Source organism: Thamnophis elegans, chromosome 4 (genome assembly GCF_009769535.1).
Source record: "Thamnophis elegans isolate rThaEle1 chromosome 4, rThaEle1.pri, whole genome shotgun sequence".
NCBI lineage: Eukaryota > Metazoa > Chordata > Lepidosauria > Squamata > Colubridae > Thamnophis > Thamnophis elegans.
The window spans coordinates 131937745-131956339 of NC_045544.1; the positions used below are offsets into that span (position 1 = coordinate 131937745).

At 45.3% G+C, this 18595-nt stretch overlaps 1 protein-coding gene across 9 annotated transcripts in view; it reads left to right on the plus strand.

Annotated features, from left to right (window-relative positions):
• Positions 1–18595, plus strand: part of MSI2 (musashi RNA binding protein 2) — a 663532-nt gene that overhangs the window by 197313 nt on the left and 447624 nt on the right. For all 9 annotated transcript variants that reach the window (XM_032215200.1, XM_032215201.1, XM_032215197.1 and 6 more), the window contains exon 6: positions 354–446. In XM_032215200.1, the coding sequence (XP_032071091.1) occupies positions 354–446 (93 nt within the window). The remainder of the gene's footprint in view (positions 1–353; positions 447–18595) is intronic.

Consider the following 18595-nt stretch of genomic DNA (forward strand, 5'->3'; position numbering starts at 1 on the left):
TAAGTCTAACTGCTATTGCTATTGCTATTGCTTTGCTGGATGTGAATGAGAGGAATTCACATTAGGTTAATAAAAAGGGGTTTTGCCAGGACAAAGAGTCTGCTTCGTGATTTTGAGAAGCTTAGGTCAGAACACCGAGGGAGCCATGCCGGCTGGCTTAGGAATTCTGGGAATTGAAGTCCACAGGTCATAACGGGGCCATAGTTGCCCATTCCTGTCCCATATATTTCTTTTCAGCAGAGGAGATGAATTGTTGTTAACGGGATTAAGCGTAGCCTTGGAAAAATGTACCTGTGGCAGACCTTGTTTTGGGATAATCTGGAATAATACCCTTTCTAACTTTTTTTTTACAGATGGTCACAAGAACAAAGAAAATATTTGTAGGTGGATTATCAGCTAATACGGTAGTGGAAGATGTAAAGCAGTACTTTGAACAGTTTGGCAAGGTAAGGTCTGATGGGGTTGAACACAACACCCTTCTCTTTTTTTATGACTTTTTATGACCTGGGCAGCTTGTTCTCTCAGAATTAATTTGTGTATCTTTGTTTCTGTGGGTCAGACTTGTATCTGGTTATGCCTTAAGATGGGCCCACATTAAGCACACCCATGCGATCATTTCCTCTGATTTAAGATTCCTACATCAGCGGCCTTAATGGTAAAGTGGGCATTTGTCCATACAGAGATTGTGTATATGTGCACGCCCTGCGTGAACCTGGTGCTTTGCTGCCCATCTCTCTGTCTTGACCCCGCCACCCTCTTGAAACTTTTGCCCGCGACTCTGCCCTTGGCAAATACCAAATGTCTCCACCTGTTGAACTTTGCGGCTTTTATCCGTGTGAAGGTGGTGAGTTAAGTACATCGCTGGCATGGTCAGTGGCTGCAAATGACTCTTAGGGTATGCTTGGTTTTAGTGTTCTATATAAATATAGACTTGGATTTCCTTCTGTGGTTTTTCTTTCAAGAGATAGATATTAGACTGCGTGTCAGACAGATGGACAGGCATATATACGTGTCTCCTAGCATCCTATTGTTTCACTAGCTCCATTGGAGATGCTGTTCCTCAGAGAAACCTGATATTACTTCTTTTCTGGAAACCTTATCTAACAAACCTCGGATTCAACTGATAAGGCTGCATAGGTCGTGTTGCAACCTTTTTCTTCTTTTATTTTTAAGTCGTGCAGTAGCTGCTGATAAAACAGTATAACAATATCTTGATGCCTTGTCTCCTTTGAACTCTTCCAACTAAACCCAAAACAATAAGGGGCCAGTCAACCGGCGTTTCTCCAGCTTTTGTCCACTTGGGTTGGAGGTGATGGATTTCGAGGCTGTTGTTCTATGCCAAAGATCCTCTTTGCCAGTGTGGCAGAAGAACAATTGTATTTTGATTATATCCATGTGCCAAAAGTTGGAGACCACATCGATAGCTGTTTTATAGATCAGTGTTTTTTTTCTGACTCGCTAACTTTAACTCTCTGTAGACTTCAACTCTCAAGAAATCTGGCCGGGGATCCTGGGAGTTGAAGTCCACGCATCTCAAAGTTGCCAAGTTTGAAGAATGCTGGTCTACATGATGTGTCTCCAACTTGGCCCTTCAGGTCTTCCAAAGATGGACCCCCATTGTTCCTGTAATTGAGTCCCTCCTCCAGTGTGCTGGTGCTACTCCTTTTTATACATTTGACAGCATGATAAATTTCTACAGAGAAAATGTATTTTACATTCCATCATGGTTTTGGCATGGCTCATGCTAAAGGCATTGGGGCTTGCGCAGGAAATTGTTGTAATATTTTGCTCCGTGTTATTGGGATTGTAAGGTGATATCATTTTGGATATGGTGGCTAAAGGGGATGCGGTGGCTCAGTGGCTAAGACTTGTTGGCGGTTCGAATCCCTAGCGCCACGTAACAATATAATACAATACAATACAATAGCAGAGTTGAAAGGGATCTTGGAGGTCTTCTAGTCCAACCCCCTGCCTAGGCAGGAAACCCTATACCGTTCCAGACAAATGGCTATCCAACATCTTCTTAGAGACTTCCAGTGTTGGGGCACTCACAACTTCTGGAGGCAACTTCTGTTCCATTGATTAATTGTTCTAACTGTCAGGAAATTTCTCCTCAGTTCTAAGTTGCTTCTCTCCTTGATTAGTTTCCACCCATTGCTTCTTATTCTACCCTCAGGTGCCTAGTTTGACTCCCTCTTCTTTGTGGCAACCCCTGAGATATTGGAACACTGTTATCATGTCTCCCCTAGTCCTTCTTTCTATTAAACTAGACATACCCAGTTCCTGTAACCATTCTTCATATGTTTTAGTCTCCAATCCCCTAATCATCTTTGTTGCTCTTCTCTGCACTCAGCTCAACAGAGTGAGCTCCCATTACTTGTCCCAGCATCTGCCAATTTAGCTGTTCGAAAGCACATTAAAAATGCAAGTAGAAAACTAGGAACCACCATTAGTGGGAAGGTAACAGCGCTCAGTGAACCACATGGTTATTAAGCAAATCCAGCTTTCCCCATTGATGTTGCCTATTGGAAGCCAGCTGGGAAGGTCACAAATGGCAATCCCATGACCCTGGGACACTGCAATATACATTAGATTAGATTAACAGAGTTGGAAGGGACCTTGTAGGTCATCCAGTCCAACCCCCCGCTCAAGCAGGAGATCCTACACCATTTCTGACAGATGGCAGCCCAGTCTTTTCTTGAAAGCCTCCTGTGATGAAGCTCCCACAACTTCTGAAGGCAACTTCTGTTCCATGGGTTGATGGCTCTCCCTGTCAGAAAATTCCTCCTTATTCCCAGGTTGAATCTCTTCTTGGTCAGTTTCCATCCATTGTTCCTTCTCTGGCCTTCAGGTGCTTTGGAAAACAGCTTGAACCCCCTCCTCTCTGTGGTAGCCCCTCAAATACTGGAAGACTGCTCTCATCTCTCCCCTGGTCCTTCTCTTCGCTAAATTAGCCTGGTTGCCAAGCACCCAGATTTTGATCGCGTGAGTGTGATCACGGCTGCAACAGTCGTAAGTGAAAACACCAGTCATGTCACTTTTTTCCAGTATTGTTGTAACTTTGAATGGTTGCTGAACGAATGGTTGTAAGTCGAGGACTACCCATACTAAAGTCTTGTCAGTTATGAGTTGGTCAGTAGCTATTACACGGAAACATCCGTCCTGCCTTTGCAGTCTGCATGTGTTTTGATTGTCCATTTCCATGGTATTTTAACCAAAGAAGCTTCCATATTGGGATGTGGTCTCTGAAAGTCTTGTTTTGAATCTACCTTTTTGTTTGTGGCGGGGAAAACTTCTTAATAGTTATTGTGTTAGATTGATAGTTGTTTTGCTAACCGTTCATTTTATTTTTATTTTTTTCCACGTTGATAATCTCCACTTCCGACAGGGTGATGTTTACAGCCTGCTGAGCCCTTTATTAAAGGATTGTGTCAGGGTTTTGAATGCTTCTTCCTTGGTTATTGTCAAATCTGCCAAACTCCTCCGTCTAGTTTTGAAGTTAATAACAGTTTTGATGCATGCATGTTTCTGTGCTTCTCGCATGCACCCTTGAGGAATCAGTTTTGTTTTGCCATCTGGTGGTTTCGTGCTGAGCCAATACAGATAGTTTGGTGCCCCCTTGATTTTTCTCTCTTTCTTCCTCAATGTTCGAAGGCTTCTTTTCTTGAAAAATCCAATTATTCCTTTAAAAAAAAACAAAAAACTGATACCCAAAAGCCAAGAAAACCCGTTAGGAACAGGCTCTTCTTCATCTCAAATGTTTCACGCAGCACTCAAATATAATATAAATTTAATAAAATAAAATAAAATCTAAAATGATGGCTGTCATCCAGGTGCTCCAACCTTAGTTCCTAAATTGCTGACGATCGGATGATTTATGCCGCGGAACAATATACACACCTGGGAGTAAGTCCCACTGATATTAATGTGGCTTTCTTCTGTGTGGACGTGCATCTGATTAAGTTTAGATGCGCACATGAATAAAGATATTAATTGCAGGAAAAATTTGTCTCTGGATGATGCCCCCACTTCTGTTGTAGTAACATTCTCCCCCCCCCCCGCCCCCGGTGAAAGAGAAATTGTAAGTTGATTTGTGCCACCTGCAATTTTTATAGGCTGAGTAGTTAAAAGTTATAGAGCCTGACAGAAAGTTCTCTCTTCGTTGACTGGTTATTTTTTCCCACACAGTCACAAAGCATTTCATATAACTTTAACAGAATAACGGAGATGGAAGGAGCCTTGGAGGTTTTCTAGTCCAATCCTCTGTTCCCTGAATTGTGAGCCGCCCTGAGTCCCCTCAGGGAAAAGGGCGGCATACAAATAAAGCTAAAATCAAATCAAATCAAATCCAGCAGGAGATCCTATACCAGTGACGGCTAACCTTTTCCAGATCGAGCGCCCAAAGCTCGTTCGTGCGCCCAAACCCCCAAAATGCAATGCGGGTGTGGCCTCCGCGCATGTGCCCCACCCGCACGTATGTGTCCCCACACATTTTCCCCATGCATGTGCATGTGGCCCCCCCCTCACATGCCCCGCCCTCGCTCATGCACACGTGCCCCTCTGCATGCGCGCCACTCTGCCCCTGCGCAGCAGAGACCCGAAGACTAGCTGTCCGGCGGAAGGCATACACGCATGCGCGGCAGAGCTCAAGTGGGGCGACAGCTCACATGCCCACAGAGAGGGTGCTGTGTGCCACCGCTGGCACCCTTGCCATAGGTTCGCCATCACGATCCTATACCATTCCAGAGAAATGTGTGTTCAATCTCTTCTTAGAAATCTCCATTGTTGGAGCACCCAGCACTTCTGAAGGCGAGCCGTTCCATTGATTAATTGTTCTCATTGTCAGGAAATTAATTGCATCTTATTAAAAGGAAGGCTATTAAACCACATGTGAGGGGCACACTCATCATGGCTAGATGCGAATCTAAAAAAAGAGGCACCTGCTTGCTCTCTGGAATTTCCTTAGGGATTCAATCCATAGCTTAGTTGAAGCCCAAGAAAGTCAGAGTTTGGTGTATTATGGTCTCTGCCTCCAGGGTTCTTAAGCAGTTTTCCCTTCCCAAACAAAGGACCTAAGTTTGTTTTTGTTTGTTTTGTTTTATTAGACATTTATAGGCCGCCCTTTTCCCTGAGGGGACTCAGGGCGGCTTACAGTCAAAAGGGAAGGGAGTGTCAGACAATACAAAAAGAAATGTGCACAAAAGTAAATTAAATAGTAAAACTCAACATTCACTCAACATTCGGGAGGGGCAAAAGTAAACTTATCCCCAGGCCTGACGGGCTAGCCAGTTCTTGAGGGCTGTGCGGAAGGCCTGGATGGTGGTGAGGGTACGAATCTCCACGGGGAGATTGTTCCATAGTGTCGGAGCCGCAACAGAGAAGGCTCTCCTCCGAGTAGTCGCCAGTCGGCACTGACTGGCGGATGGAATACGGAGGAGGCCAACTCTATGCGATCTGATGGGACGCAGGGAGGTAATTGGCAGAAGGCGGTCTCTCAAATAGCCAGATCCACTACCATGGAGCTCTTTATAGGTGGTGAGTAGAACCTTGAAGTGCACCCGGAGATCGACAGGTAACCAGTGCAGCTCACGGAGGATCGGTGTTATGTGGGCGAACCGTGGTGCGCCCAAAATCACTCGCGCGGCCGCATTCTGGACTAGCTGAAGTCTCCGGATGCTCTTCAAGGGCAGCCCCATGTAGAGCACATTACAGTATTCCAGCCTGGAGATCACAAGGGCTCGAGTGACTGTTGTGAGGGCCTCCCGATTCAGGTAGGGCCGCAACTGGCGCACCAGGCGAACCTGGGCAAATGCCCCCCTGGTCACAGCTGAGAGATGGTGGTCAAAAGTCAGCTGTGGGTCCAGGAGGACTCCCAAGTTGCGGGCCCTTTCTGAGGGGTGTAAGTTTTGTCCCCCCAGCCTGAGTGATGGTATGTTGGTCAGATTTTTGGGAGGAAAACACAACAGCCACTCGGTCTTGTCTGGGTTGAGTATCAGCTTGTTTGCTCTCATCCAGTCTTTAACGGCTTCTAGACCCCGGTTCATCACATCCACCGCTTCATTGAGTTGGCACGGGGCGGACAGATACAACTGTGTATCGTCCGCATATTGGTGGTATTTTATCCCGTGCCTTCGGATGATCTCGCCCAGCGGTTTCATGTAAATGTTAAATAGTAGGGGGGATAGGACCGATCCCTGCGGCACCCCATAAGTTAGGGGCCTCAGGGACGATCTCTGCCCCCCCACCAACACCGACTGCGACCTGTCCGAGAGATAGGAGGAGAACCACTGCAAAACAGTGCCGCCCACCCCTATCTCCCGCAGTCGTCGCAGAAGGATACCATGGTCGATGGTATCGAAAGCCGCTGAGAGGTCCAGGAGAACTAGGATGGAAGCATGGCCTCCGTCCCTAGCTCTCCAGAGATCATCGGTCAATGCGACCAAAGCGGTTTCTGTGCTGTAACCGGGTCTGAAGCCAGACTGGAAGGGGTCAAGATAGTTAGCTTCCTCCAAGGTACGCTGAAGCTGGAGAGCCACCACCTTCTCAACAACCTTCCCTACAAAGGGGAGGTTGGAGACTGGACGATAGTTATTAAGAACAGCTGGATCCAAGGACGGTTTCTTCAGGAGGGGTCTTACCACCGCTGTCTTGAGCGCGGTGGGAAAGTACCCCTCCCGAAGAGAGGCGGTAACAACCGCCTGGATCCAGCCTCGTGTCACCTCACTGCTGTTGGCAACCAGCCAGGAGGGACACGGGTCCAGTATGCAGGTGGAGGCACTCACAGCTCGCATAGCCTTGTCCACATCCCCGGAGGCAACTTCCTGAAACTCAACCCAGAGATGGTTTGCCAAGTCTTCTCCTTGTGTCTCGGCTGGATCTACTGGGGTGGAGTCCAGGTCCGCTCGAAACCGGGCAACTTTGTCCGCCAAGAACTGGACATACTCCTCAGCCTTACCCTGTAGGGAGTCCCCCGTCTCCCTCCTATTTAGGAGGGAGCGGGTTATCCTAAACAGGGTGGCTGGGCGGGACTCGGCGGACGCTACCAAGGAGGCAATATATGTTCTTTTTGCTGTTCTTAAAGTCTGAATATACTCCTTGGTGCATGCTGTTAAAAGTGCCCGTTTCGACTCGGACCTATCGGATCTCCACGAGTGTTCTAGGCGTCTCCTCCGGCGCTTTACCTCCCGGAGCTCCTCAGTAAACCAAGGAGGCCTCCGGGGGCCTCTGACCCGGAGGGGCCGTAGCGGCACAATCCGGTCTAGAGACTCCGAAGCTGCCGAGTGCCAGGCAGCGACGAGGGTCTCCGCCGAACTGTGGGCGAGGGTATCAGGAATAACCCCAAGCTCCGTCTGGAACCTAACAGGATCCATCAGTCGCTTGGGGCGGAACCAGCTGATCGGTTCCTCCTCCCTACGGTGGGGGTTTGGCCTCCGGAAGTCTAGCCTCAGTAGGTAGTGGTCTGACCACGACAGGGGTACGATCTCATTACCCCTCAGACCAAGATCGTAACTCCACTGCTCCGAGAGGAATACGAGGTCGAGCGTGTGACCCGCTGAGTGAGTTGGGCCTCGGATTACTTGAGTCAAGCCCATGGCTGTCATGGAGGCCATGAACTCCTGCGCTCCATCAGAGTGTTCACCGAGCGAAGGCAAGTTGAAGTCCCCCAGAACTATAAGTCTAGGGAACTCAACTGCCAGCTCGGCTACTGACTCGAGGAGCGAGGGGAGGGCTGCTGCAACGCAGTTGGGAGGCAGGTACGTAAGCAGCAGACCCACTTGACCCTTGAGGTCCAGCTTCACCAGCAGGGACTCACACCCGACAAGCTCCGGAGCAGGGATCCTACGAGGTACTAAAGACTCCCGGACTACAATAGCCACACCGCCACCCCTTCCCTGGGCTCTCGGCTGGTGTAGCACCTGAAATCCGGCTGGGCACATCTCAACGAGGGGGACTCCTCCCTCCGTGCCCAGCCATGTCTCAGTAATACATGCCAGGTCTGCGCCCTCATCAGTTATCAAGTCCCGGATGAGGGGGGCCTTATGAACGACAGACCTGGCATTTAGCGACAGCAGCCTGAGACCAGGGTCCTGAGTACTCGCGCCATCTGACCTTGGAGTGGGACTCCTAGGGCCGGAAGGAGGGATCTCTATAACACAGCGAGCCCTCCTTCCCCGATGATGGCCTGCCCTAAAGTCCCCGCCATATCTGCCTCTCCCTGTTATGACCGCAATGCTCCGACCCTCTCCCGTGGATATAGCCCCCCCAACCACCCCGGTGGCCCCCGCATACCCCGCCAGGTCCTCCGAATCACTCATACCCAAGCTCTCACACAAACAGTCCTCACTAAAAAAGTTAAAAACACCAATACAACTATATAATAATAAAAAGTGAGATCATTCATATCATCTCAAACAATCCCATGCACTCAACATACCGATTAAAAGAAATATAAGAAAAAGTTGCGCAGTTCGTAATAGTCCAAAGGTGCCTTCCACCTCTCCTGAGGAGGGTAGCACCTTAATGGGAGCTCCGCTAAGGAGGCCAATATCGTCCAAGGGAGGGGAGGATGGGGGACAAGGTGGATCTGGGCAGCAGCTGTAACAGGGGGAGTCAAGGGGCTAACCATAGTGGAGAAAGTCTGATGGTTAAGTTCAATTCCAGCCATCCCCTTGATGTTATTTCCAGGTTAAGTCCTAGGGTGGGGAAAGAATATCTGTCTCTGATGGAAAAAGACAGGGGGGAGATGTTCTAATCACCAATCACACTCTCCTTCAATTCCGTCCCCTAGAGCAAGTTTTCACTGCTCTAGTCTAGTCTAGTCTGGTGTGTGTGTGTGTGTGTGTGTGCGTGTGCGCGCGTGCGCGCGCACCAGAGGTGGGTTCCTACCAGTTCGCACCTATTCGGTAGAACCGGTTCGTCAAATCTACCGAACCGGTTAGAAGAGGTCCCACCAGTGGACCCGGAAAGCAGGCCACACCTACAGAAGAGGTTCCAAAATTTTTTGAAACCCACCACTGGTCCTTGGATATGATTATTCTACCCTATCATGCTCCTATTTATAAAACTCAGTGCCTCTGTGAAAGGTAAGGATGACTCCTGCGTTTGTGGTGCAATCAGAACATTGCGTGTGTTGAAGTTGTTTTAACGCAAACCAAAGATGCCTTTTAAAAAACAAGTTTACATCATATTCTTATGCATGCCAGTGCTGTGTGGGAGGTAATTTAAGGTGGTTCTGACAAGTGTCGTCGGCATCTTCATATCCGGTCACATGGGCGACAAGCCACTCCCATCCAGTCACATGGGCGGCAAGCCACTCCCACAAAGGAGGCCACACCCAGAGAGTAGGTTCGAACAATTTTTGGAACCCACCACTGGTGTGCACGCATGCATGCATGCATGTGTTTGTAGAGGTCCTTTTGCAACGAATTTGGGAATCTCTTTTTGCAACATTCCCCTTGTGAAATATAATGGATTTACCTCCCCCTAGGTTAAAAATACAAATCCTTTTCTAATACAAAGTGGGAGGTAGTATCTCCAACGTCTTTAAATGCCCTGCTTGCTTTCCCAAAACTCTGCTGAAAGTAACTCGGACTTGGAGTTTCTGGAGTCTTGCAATGTAGACTTTATATATGTATGATGAGTGGTGTAATTAGATGTGAAGACTTCTGCTTAGTCACTGGTTTATCCTAATCCGGCTTTGGCTTTTCCCAACAACAAAGTGAGCTTATTTTCTTAAGCTGAAACAACTCAGCTGCCTTTGTTCCTGCCTTTTTATTGTCTCATTCCTTTCATTCTGTTTTCCTGCCAAAAGTTTTGTTTCATTAGGCTTACGAGTCATTTCCAATTCAGTGGGCTGCTACAATGGGGCCTTTATGTACCTCCAGCGGCCTTGCTTTTCCCCATGTCTTTCCGCGTTTGTGTCAAGATAAGAATGTTAACTGGTGGACTTGTTTTTAATTTTCATATTAAAATTACGCGGGTCAGCTGATTTTGAACAGCAAGGTATTCGGCTGGAATATTATTTAGAAATGCCATTTAGGGCCCAGAGAGGTTAAGCCCCGGTTCATTGTGAAATTAGCTGGATTCCAGGTCTGTTTTGTAACTGGGGTTGGTGATTTTATTTTGTTCCAGTCATGCAGAATTTTCCGAGATGAAGATCTGGTTGACTTTAAGCAGAAGTGGCTTCCAGATTATCATATTTTCACTCTGTGGAACTCTACAGAGCTATACATCCGGATTTTCTGCATTGTAAAAAGATTTTTTTTTTAGGCAATGGCAATGGGTTATCCACTTGCTCCTGGGGAGGAAAGTTATGGCAGCATACTAAAAAGCAGAGACATCACCCTACCAACAAAAGTGCGTCTAGTCAAGGTTATGGTTTTCCCAGTTGCAATGTATGGCTGTGAAAGTTGGACCGTGAGGAAGGCTGAGCGCCAAAGAATTTGAACTATGGTGCTGGAGAAGACTCCTGCGAGTCCCTTGGACCGCAAGGATCCAACTGGTCAGTTCTAGAGGAGATCAACCCTGACTGCTCTTTAGAAGGCCAGATCCTGAAGATGAAACTCAAATACTTTGGCCACCTAATGAGAAGGAAGGACTCCCTGGAGAAGAGCCTCATGCTGGGAAAGATGGAGGGCAAAAGAAGAAGGGGACAACAGAGAATGAGGTGGCTGGATGGAGTCATCGAAGCAGAAGGCGTGAGCTTAAATGGACTCTGGAGGATGATAGAGAACAGGAAGGCCTGGAGGAACATTGTCCATGGAGTCACAATGGGTTGGACATGACATCGCAACTAACAACAGCATTACATGTACCCTACATTACAGGTAGTCCTCGACTTACATCCATTCATTTTGTGACTATTCAAAGTTATGGGACTGAAAAAAGGTGACTTTGTTGACACACTTGAGGAATATTGCCGGATCCTTGCAGGATTACCATTTGTGGCTTCCAATAAACGAAGTCAGTGCGGGAAACTGGATTTGCTTAATGGACGTGTGATTCAGTTTACAACTGCAGTGATTTGATTAGCAACCGTGGCAAAAAGGTCGTAAAAACTGGGCTGGACTCACTTAACAAATGCCTTGCTTGACAACCAAGATGCTGCTCCTATTTGCGGTTGTAAGTCAAGGACAATCTGTACTGTACTGTCATATTGCAGTTTTAGGCAATTCACATTATTCATATTATAGCCCAAATGGTTGAAAAACGTGATTGGCAATAAGATCTAAAACCTCTGTTTGCCTTTGACTTGCAATTCAGGTGATCAATTATCTGTAATGTTTAATATGAGAATAAAGGTCAAAGTCCCCCCCCCCCCCCCCAATCCTAGCATCTTCTGAAATGTTCCTTGAAGCTTTTAATGCAGGAAGGAAAATAGAGCAATGGTTATAGAGTGGAGCCAGGCCCAAAAGCCAGGCAATTTAAATCCCCACCGTCATATTATAGTCATAATTTAGCTAAAGAAAATCTACAGGTTTGTCATTCCATTAAAAATACCTATCTGTTTTACATGAAGAAATTAGATATACTCTAAATAGAGATATCAGTCTTGAAGTAGTGTTCATTTTATATTTCTCTTTCCTCATAAACTGAGTAAGCTTTTTAACCATCTATTTTATTTTCTGAAATAAAAGTGAAAAAGACCTTAAGAACTATTCACATATATACTGTAAATTGGTTAAAAAGAAGGAAAGAACAATGTGCATCTCTATTATTACAAATTCACGTAAAAACATTAGAGCAGGCATTTGAATCAACATCTCAGTCTCGAGCACATACATAACAAGCACAAACCATTCAATTTTTACTAATTAAAAAAAAATCTCTTTTTAAAACAGAGTAGAAGTTGTTGGATTAAAGGCTGAAAACAGATTTAAGCCAGGATGTAAAAAAAGATGTGGAGACTCTAGAAAGAGTGCAGAGAAGAGCAAGAAAGATGATTAGGGGACTGGAGACTGAAACATATGAAGAACGGTTGCAGGAACTGGGTATGTCTAGTTTGATGAAAAGAAGGACTAAGGGGAGACATGATAGCAGGGTCCCAATATCTCAGAGATTGCCATAAAGAAGAAGGAGTCAAACTATTCTCCTGAGAGCAGGAGAAGAAGCAATGGGTGGAAACTAGTCAAGGAGAGAAGCAACTTAGAACTTAGGAGAAATTTCCTGACAGTGAGGACAATTAACCAGTGGAACAACTTGCCTCCAGAAGTTGTGAATGCCCCAACACTGGAAGTCTTTAAGAAGAGATTGGATAACCATTTGTCCGAAGTGGTGTAGGGTTTCTTTCATAAGCAGGGGGTTGGACTAGAAGACCTCCAAGGTCCCTTCCAACTCTGTTACTCTGTCCTAAATATGAATCAGTTGGCAAGCATCTGAATTTTAATCATGTGATTGCGGACATGTTGCTACTGTCGTATGAAAAATGGTCATAAGTCACTTTTTACGGTGCCATTGTAACTTCCAACAGTGACTAAACAAACTGTTGTAAGTCGAGGACTACCTGTCCTCCCCCTAAATTAACACAAAACAAATAACACGGGTGAAAGGGCTTGAGGGGTAGGGCCCTGGCTGCAGATGGTCTCTCTATTGCCCATGAGAACAGTTCTCACATTATATTTGCATATCCTACTTTTTGAGAGTGGGGATGCAAATTTTCCAGTTGCCCTTGAAGAGTTAGATGTTTTGATGCAAAATAGTGTTTATAAGAGAAGAGCCGTGTTGGCCCTTCTTTTGTATAAAATAAATAAACCTAGAACATAGAATAACAGAGGTGGAAGGGACCTTTGAGGTGTTCTAGTCCAAACTCCTGCTCAAGCAGGAGACCCTATACCAGTGATGGTGAACCTTTTTCGCCTTGGGTGCCAAAAGGATGCGCCCGCACGCAATCCACCCCATAATTGAATGCCCCCCATGCCATACCGCATGCGCGTGTGAGCCCCCTCCCGCTGCCCAGCACATCTGTGCATGGCTTTCTTGGAACCTGGGGAGGGCGAAAATGGGCTCCCTTGCCCCTCAGAGGCCCCTTAGAAGGCCAGAAACGGCCCATGTTCCGACTTCCAGTGGGCCTGGTAGGTCCGATTTTTGCCCTCTCCAGGCTCCAGAGTCTTTCTAGGAGTCTGGGGAGGGAGAAAACGGCCAACCAGCAAAGTGGAACTCCATTACGAACTTCCAGTTTGTGTGCTGGGTGGTTTTTCGCCCTCCTCAGGCTCCAGGGCGAAAAATAGCCGAAAATGAAGGCCAAAAATCAGCTGCCCAGTGCGCTGAAGCTGGCAAGGCAATGCCTCGCATGCCCTCAGAAACGACGCTGGGTGCCACCTGTGGCATGCGTGCCATAGTTTCCCCATCATGGCCCTATACCATTCTGGACAAATAGCTGTCCAGTCTCTCCTTGAATACTTCCAGTAATGGAGCCCCCACAACTGTTCCACTGATTAATTATTCTTAATGTCAGGAAATTTCTCTTCAGTTCTAGGTTGGATCTCTCTTTAATGATCTTCCATCTGCCATTTCTTGTCCTTTTCCCGAGGAGCTTTGGATAATAGGTCAGCCCCCTGTTCTCTATGACATCCTTTCAAGTATTGGAAGACTGCTATCATTTCATTCCTAGTTCTTCTCTTCTTTAGAGTAGACAGATCTAGTTCCTGCAACTATTTCTAGGCTGGTTCTCTTCCCCTTGGTTAGTTTCCATCCATTGTTTCCATTTTCCTTCCTTCTGATGCTTTGGAAAATAGGTTGACCATTTCTTCTTTGTGGCAGCCCCTCAAATATTGGAAGACTGCTATCGTGTCGCTCCTAGTCGTTCTTTCCATTAAACTAAGGTAAGGTAAACGTTCCCCTCGCACATATGTACTAGTTGTTCCCAACTCTAGGGTGTGGTGCTGGTCTCTGTTTCAAAGTTGAAGAGCCAGCGCTGTCCGAAGATGTCTCCGTGGTCATGTGGCCAACATGACTAAACACAGAAGGCGCACGGAATGCTGTTACCTTCCCACCAAAGGTGGCTTCTACTTGCATTTTTTACATGCTTTCGAACTGCTCGGTTGGCAGAAGCTGGTTCAAGAAACGGGAGCTCACTCTGTTACGTGGCGCTAGAGATTCGAACTGCTGAACTGCCGACCTTTCTGATCGACAAGCTCAGCATCTTACCCGCTGAGCCATCATGTCCTTTCATTAAACTAGACATACCCAATTCCTGCAATAGTTCTTCATGTTTTAGCTTTCAGGCCCCTGACCATTCTTGTTGCTCTTTTCTGCACTCTTCCTAGAGTCTCAACATCTTTTTTCGTATCGTGGTGACCAGCAATGGACACATTATTCCAAGGGTGGTCTCATCAGTGCAGTATAAAGTGGTGCTATCACTTCACATGTTTGTGAAAGCATCCCCAATAATCCATAATGATTGCAGTGGTGGTGTTAATGCCCCTGTTGAAACGAGTCTTGCGTCTTTTGCTACAAAATTTGTTAAAAACCAAACACTTCTAGGTAGTATTTGGCAGTTAGCTTGCTGTTGTCATTGATTATTTATTGTTTTGATTAATGAGAGAGCCAGCAACGTTATTCTTATGATCTGATTGGTGGATAGATGATAGATAGATAGATAGATAGATAGATAGATAGATAGATAGATAGATAGATAGATAGATAGATAGATGTTGTGACTCAGCAGAAGCTTGCTGTGAGTTGCGTCGGGATGCAGGAATAATGAGCAGCTTTGCTCGTTAGGGTCATCTTCTGCAGATAAAAGACGGATGGTGCCACGCCTTAGTTGCAGAAGTCAACGTCGTTCGTGGGTCATCGTTCGTTTGTTCGTGAGTTCAGTTTCGAGATTCAAAGAGGCACTTGGATAAGTGATTTGCTTTCTGTAAACCTGGTTTGCTGTAAGAGCTTTTTGTTTTTGCTTTTGCTGTGTAACTTTTTGCCAGAGACTTTATCCACGTTTATTTTTGGGCTCGCAGCCAGCTTGAGCCAGGACTGATGAAGATATTTCCTTTGAAGTTCTGTCTGACTGTCGGTTGTGAACGAGCGAAGAGGGGGGGTCAGAACAGATAGATAGATATAGATATAGATATAGATATAGATATAGAGATAGATAGATAGATAGATAGATAGATAGATAGATAGATAGATAGATAGATAGATAGATAGAAAGAATGAATATTAATTTGGGCATGGGTGTTTTAATTGGTTTATTGTTGTTTATTGCTTTACCCGTAGGTGTTTTAATTGTTGATTTATAATTATAAGCTACTAGGAGTCCTTGAGACATTTAGCAGTACACAAAGGGAACAAATTAATGAACAATTAATAAACAAATTCCTGAAGAATTGTTTCAAGGCAACCCAGTCGCCTTTGAGGGCTTTTTTCTCTTCCTTCCCTCACTGAGAGGAACTAACTCTAGCTCTGTACCCTTCGTTCGTGAAGAAGATTGCAATAATACAGAGATTACCATGGAACATAAGACATTGCATTTGGTCTTGAACCAGTGAATTAAAACAGTGGGGTCCTGGGTGCACTCTGAGGTTGGCTGCAATTTAATTAATTAATTAATTAATTAAATCTAAATATATTAACTTGTACGTGTCCCCACTCAGTAGGAGAAAAGAAAGACTTTCTTGTCAAAAGAAGAAAAGATTCTGCAGGGCAACCAGCTTGATGATTAGTAGATCAGTCTCCACTACCACCAAACCTTCATGGGACGGAAGAAATGAGCAAGTCCCTTCTTGGTGATCTTACAGGCTTCTTTATTGTCAAAGTTTGTTGCAGCAATTAGATCCGGAAAGCACAGATAGGTCACTGATTCAGCAGGATTCATTAACTTCTCTTTATAGGCATAACAACACGAGACATATATATAATACCAAAAGTGGTTCTTCCAACAGGGTAGAGAAGAGAGATTGGTTTTTGGGTTCAGTTCAACAGCAGAGTTGTATATTGAGCTTTAGCACAGACTTAGAGCTATAGTACTAAGTCACGCCCAGGCTCCTAGCTGTCTCCAGCAAATACTGTTTCAGTTTCCAAACAGTCCCCATTGGCTGACCTGCTATTCATTGGCTGACTTTGTTGCCTATTCCAGCTATGAACATACTCTGACATTTATAGCCAGGAGGCTTATAAAGAGACCAGTATGGAGTTAGTCAAAAGAATCTCAGTTGTGTCTTGATCCTTTTCCTAGGAAATCCATCCACCTTTTGATCTGTTGGGATTCCTGAAGCTTTCCTAACTTCAGGGGGTGGAGGGGGGAGATACATACTGGAAATTGTGCCAAAAGTTTGGATTTGAGTACAGCAAAAACCACTGGGAACATCAGGTTGAGAAGGTTTTAGAGAATGAGAAAGTCAAGATCTTGTGGGACTTCAGAATTCAGACTGACAGGCACTTGGCCCAAAACACACCTGACATAACAATAGTTGAAAAGAAAAAAGTATGGTTCATTGACATTGCAATACCTGGAGATGCATGAATTGCAGATAAACAGCAAGAAAAATCACAAAGCACCGGGACTTGCAAATTGAAGTTGAGCGACTGTGGAAAAAGAAATCGTGTGTTGTCCTGATTGTAATTGGAGCCCTTGGAGCAATACCAAAGGGCTACCTCACTATTTAGAAATTTTAAATTTATCAGACTTGAACATTCTGATTCTACAGAAACCGCCCTACTTGGAACAGCTTATATCCTCCTATGTTACCTAAACAGTTCCTAGGTCCTTGGTTAGGACTCGAGCTGTTGAGCTACCAAAGGCTATGAATCTCACCAAAGATTAACAACAACAACAACAACAACAATAGTTTCAAACATCCTGTTGGAAATCTTGGCAGATGTATAGATCTGGCTTTTATTTTATTTTATCTGCCCCCAAGAATAGATGGAAAGCTGCCTGTTGACAGATACATAATGTATTGTATAGGTTATTGGTTGTTTGAAAAAATAAGGTGGAAAAAAGGTCCGTGTCCCAAATCAAACGTTTCTTACTATTTTATTATTTTTAAGGAGACCATTTGGGGTCCGAGTTCTCCAAAGAGCAAGGAAGTGTTTCAAACACCTGCGAGAGACTAATGTTCTTTGGCTGTGAGAGGAGCATGTGGAGAAAAATGTGGTATTACAGAAATAGGCATAATGGCACTTTTTCCCCACATGCTGCAAATCAATCATTTTGTTAGCCTGTTCAAGTGTTTTTACACACAGAGAAAGAGAGACCTTCTACCTGGAGGACTATTGTCTGAAGTTAGAAGGTTCTGAGGTCCAGCAGACTTCATCTTCCCTCAGGATGTTGAGGGCTGCTTCATTTGGGATAACTGAGAAGTTGATTCATTTATTTAGAAAATTTACCGTATATGGTCGCCCAACTCACATTGATTCCCGAGTGGCTTACAGAAATAAAACTCCAATAGAATAACAGAGTTGGAAGGGACCTTGGAGATCTTCTAGTCCAACCCTCTGCTTAGGCAGGAAACCCTACACCACTTCAGACAAATGGCTATCCAACATCTTCTTAAAGACTTCCAGTGTTGGGGCATTCACAACTTCTTGAGGCAAGTTGTTCCACTGATTAATTGTTCTAACTGTCAGGAAATTTCTCCTCAGTTCTAAGTTGCTTCTCTCCTTGATTAGTTTCCACCCATTGCTTCTTTTCTACCCTCAGGTGCCTTGGAGAATAGTTTGACTCCCTCTTTTTTGTTGCAACCCCTGAGATATTGGAAGACTGCTATCATGTCTCCCCTAGTCCTTCTTTTCATTAAACTAGACATACCCAGTTCCTGCAACCGTTCTTCATATGTTTTAGTCTCCAGTCCCCTAATCATCTTTGTTGCTCTTCTCTGCACTCTTTCTAGAGTCTCCACATCTTTTTTACATCGTGGCGACCAAAACTGAATGCCGTATTCCAAGTGTGGCCTTACCATACAAAACCCAATAATTCCTCATCCCCCAGGTAACAACAGTCGAGCCAACTACAGGTAGTCCTCGACTTACGATCACCATGAGCCCAAATTTTCTGCTGAGATAATTCGTTAAATGGGATTTGCCCCATTTTATGATCCCCAGGACACTGCAACCGTCATAAACATGGACCAGTTTCCAAGCAATTTCCAATTTTGATCACATGATCGTGGGGATGCTGTAATGGAAGTGTGAAAAAGCATCCTAAGCCACATTTTTCAGTGCCGTTGTAACTTTCAACGGGCACTGCACTAACTGTTGTAAGTCAAGGACTATCTGTATTTGATGGGCTCCATATGACAGTGGGGTCCTCAGGCTCATTGGCCAAGCCATGCCTTCTGGGCCTCTTGAAAGAGTGTCAAATGTGGTTGCCCCACAGGGATGATATGAATTTCAGCTGTGCAATTTGCAGCCACTGATTTGACACCCCCTGAAGGGACCCCTGAAATTTGGAATCTTTCACAAGATTATCGGAGTTTCTAGAGGTTCTCAGTCATCCAGGTTGTCCCCAAAGGTGCTTTTTTTCTGGAGGAAACTGGACTTCCTGTTTTTTTCTTTGAAGACATTTTGCTTCTCCTCTAAGAAGCTTCTTCAGCTCTGACTGAAATCCTTCCATTCCCCACCATCCAGTCAGAGCTGAAGAAGCTTCTTAGAGGAGAAG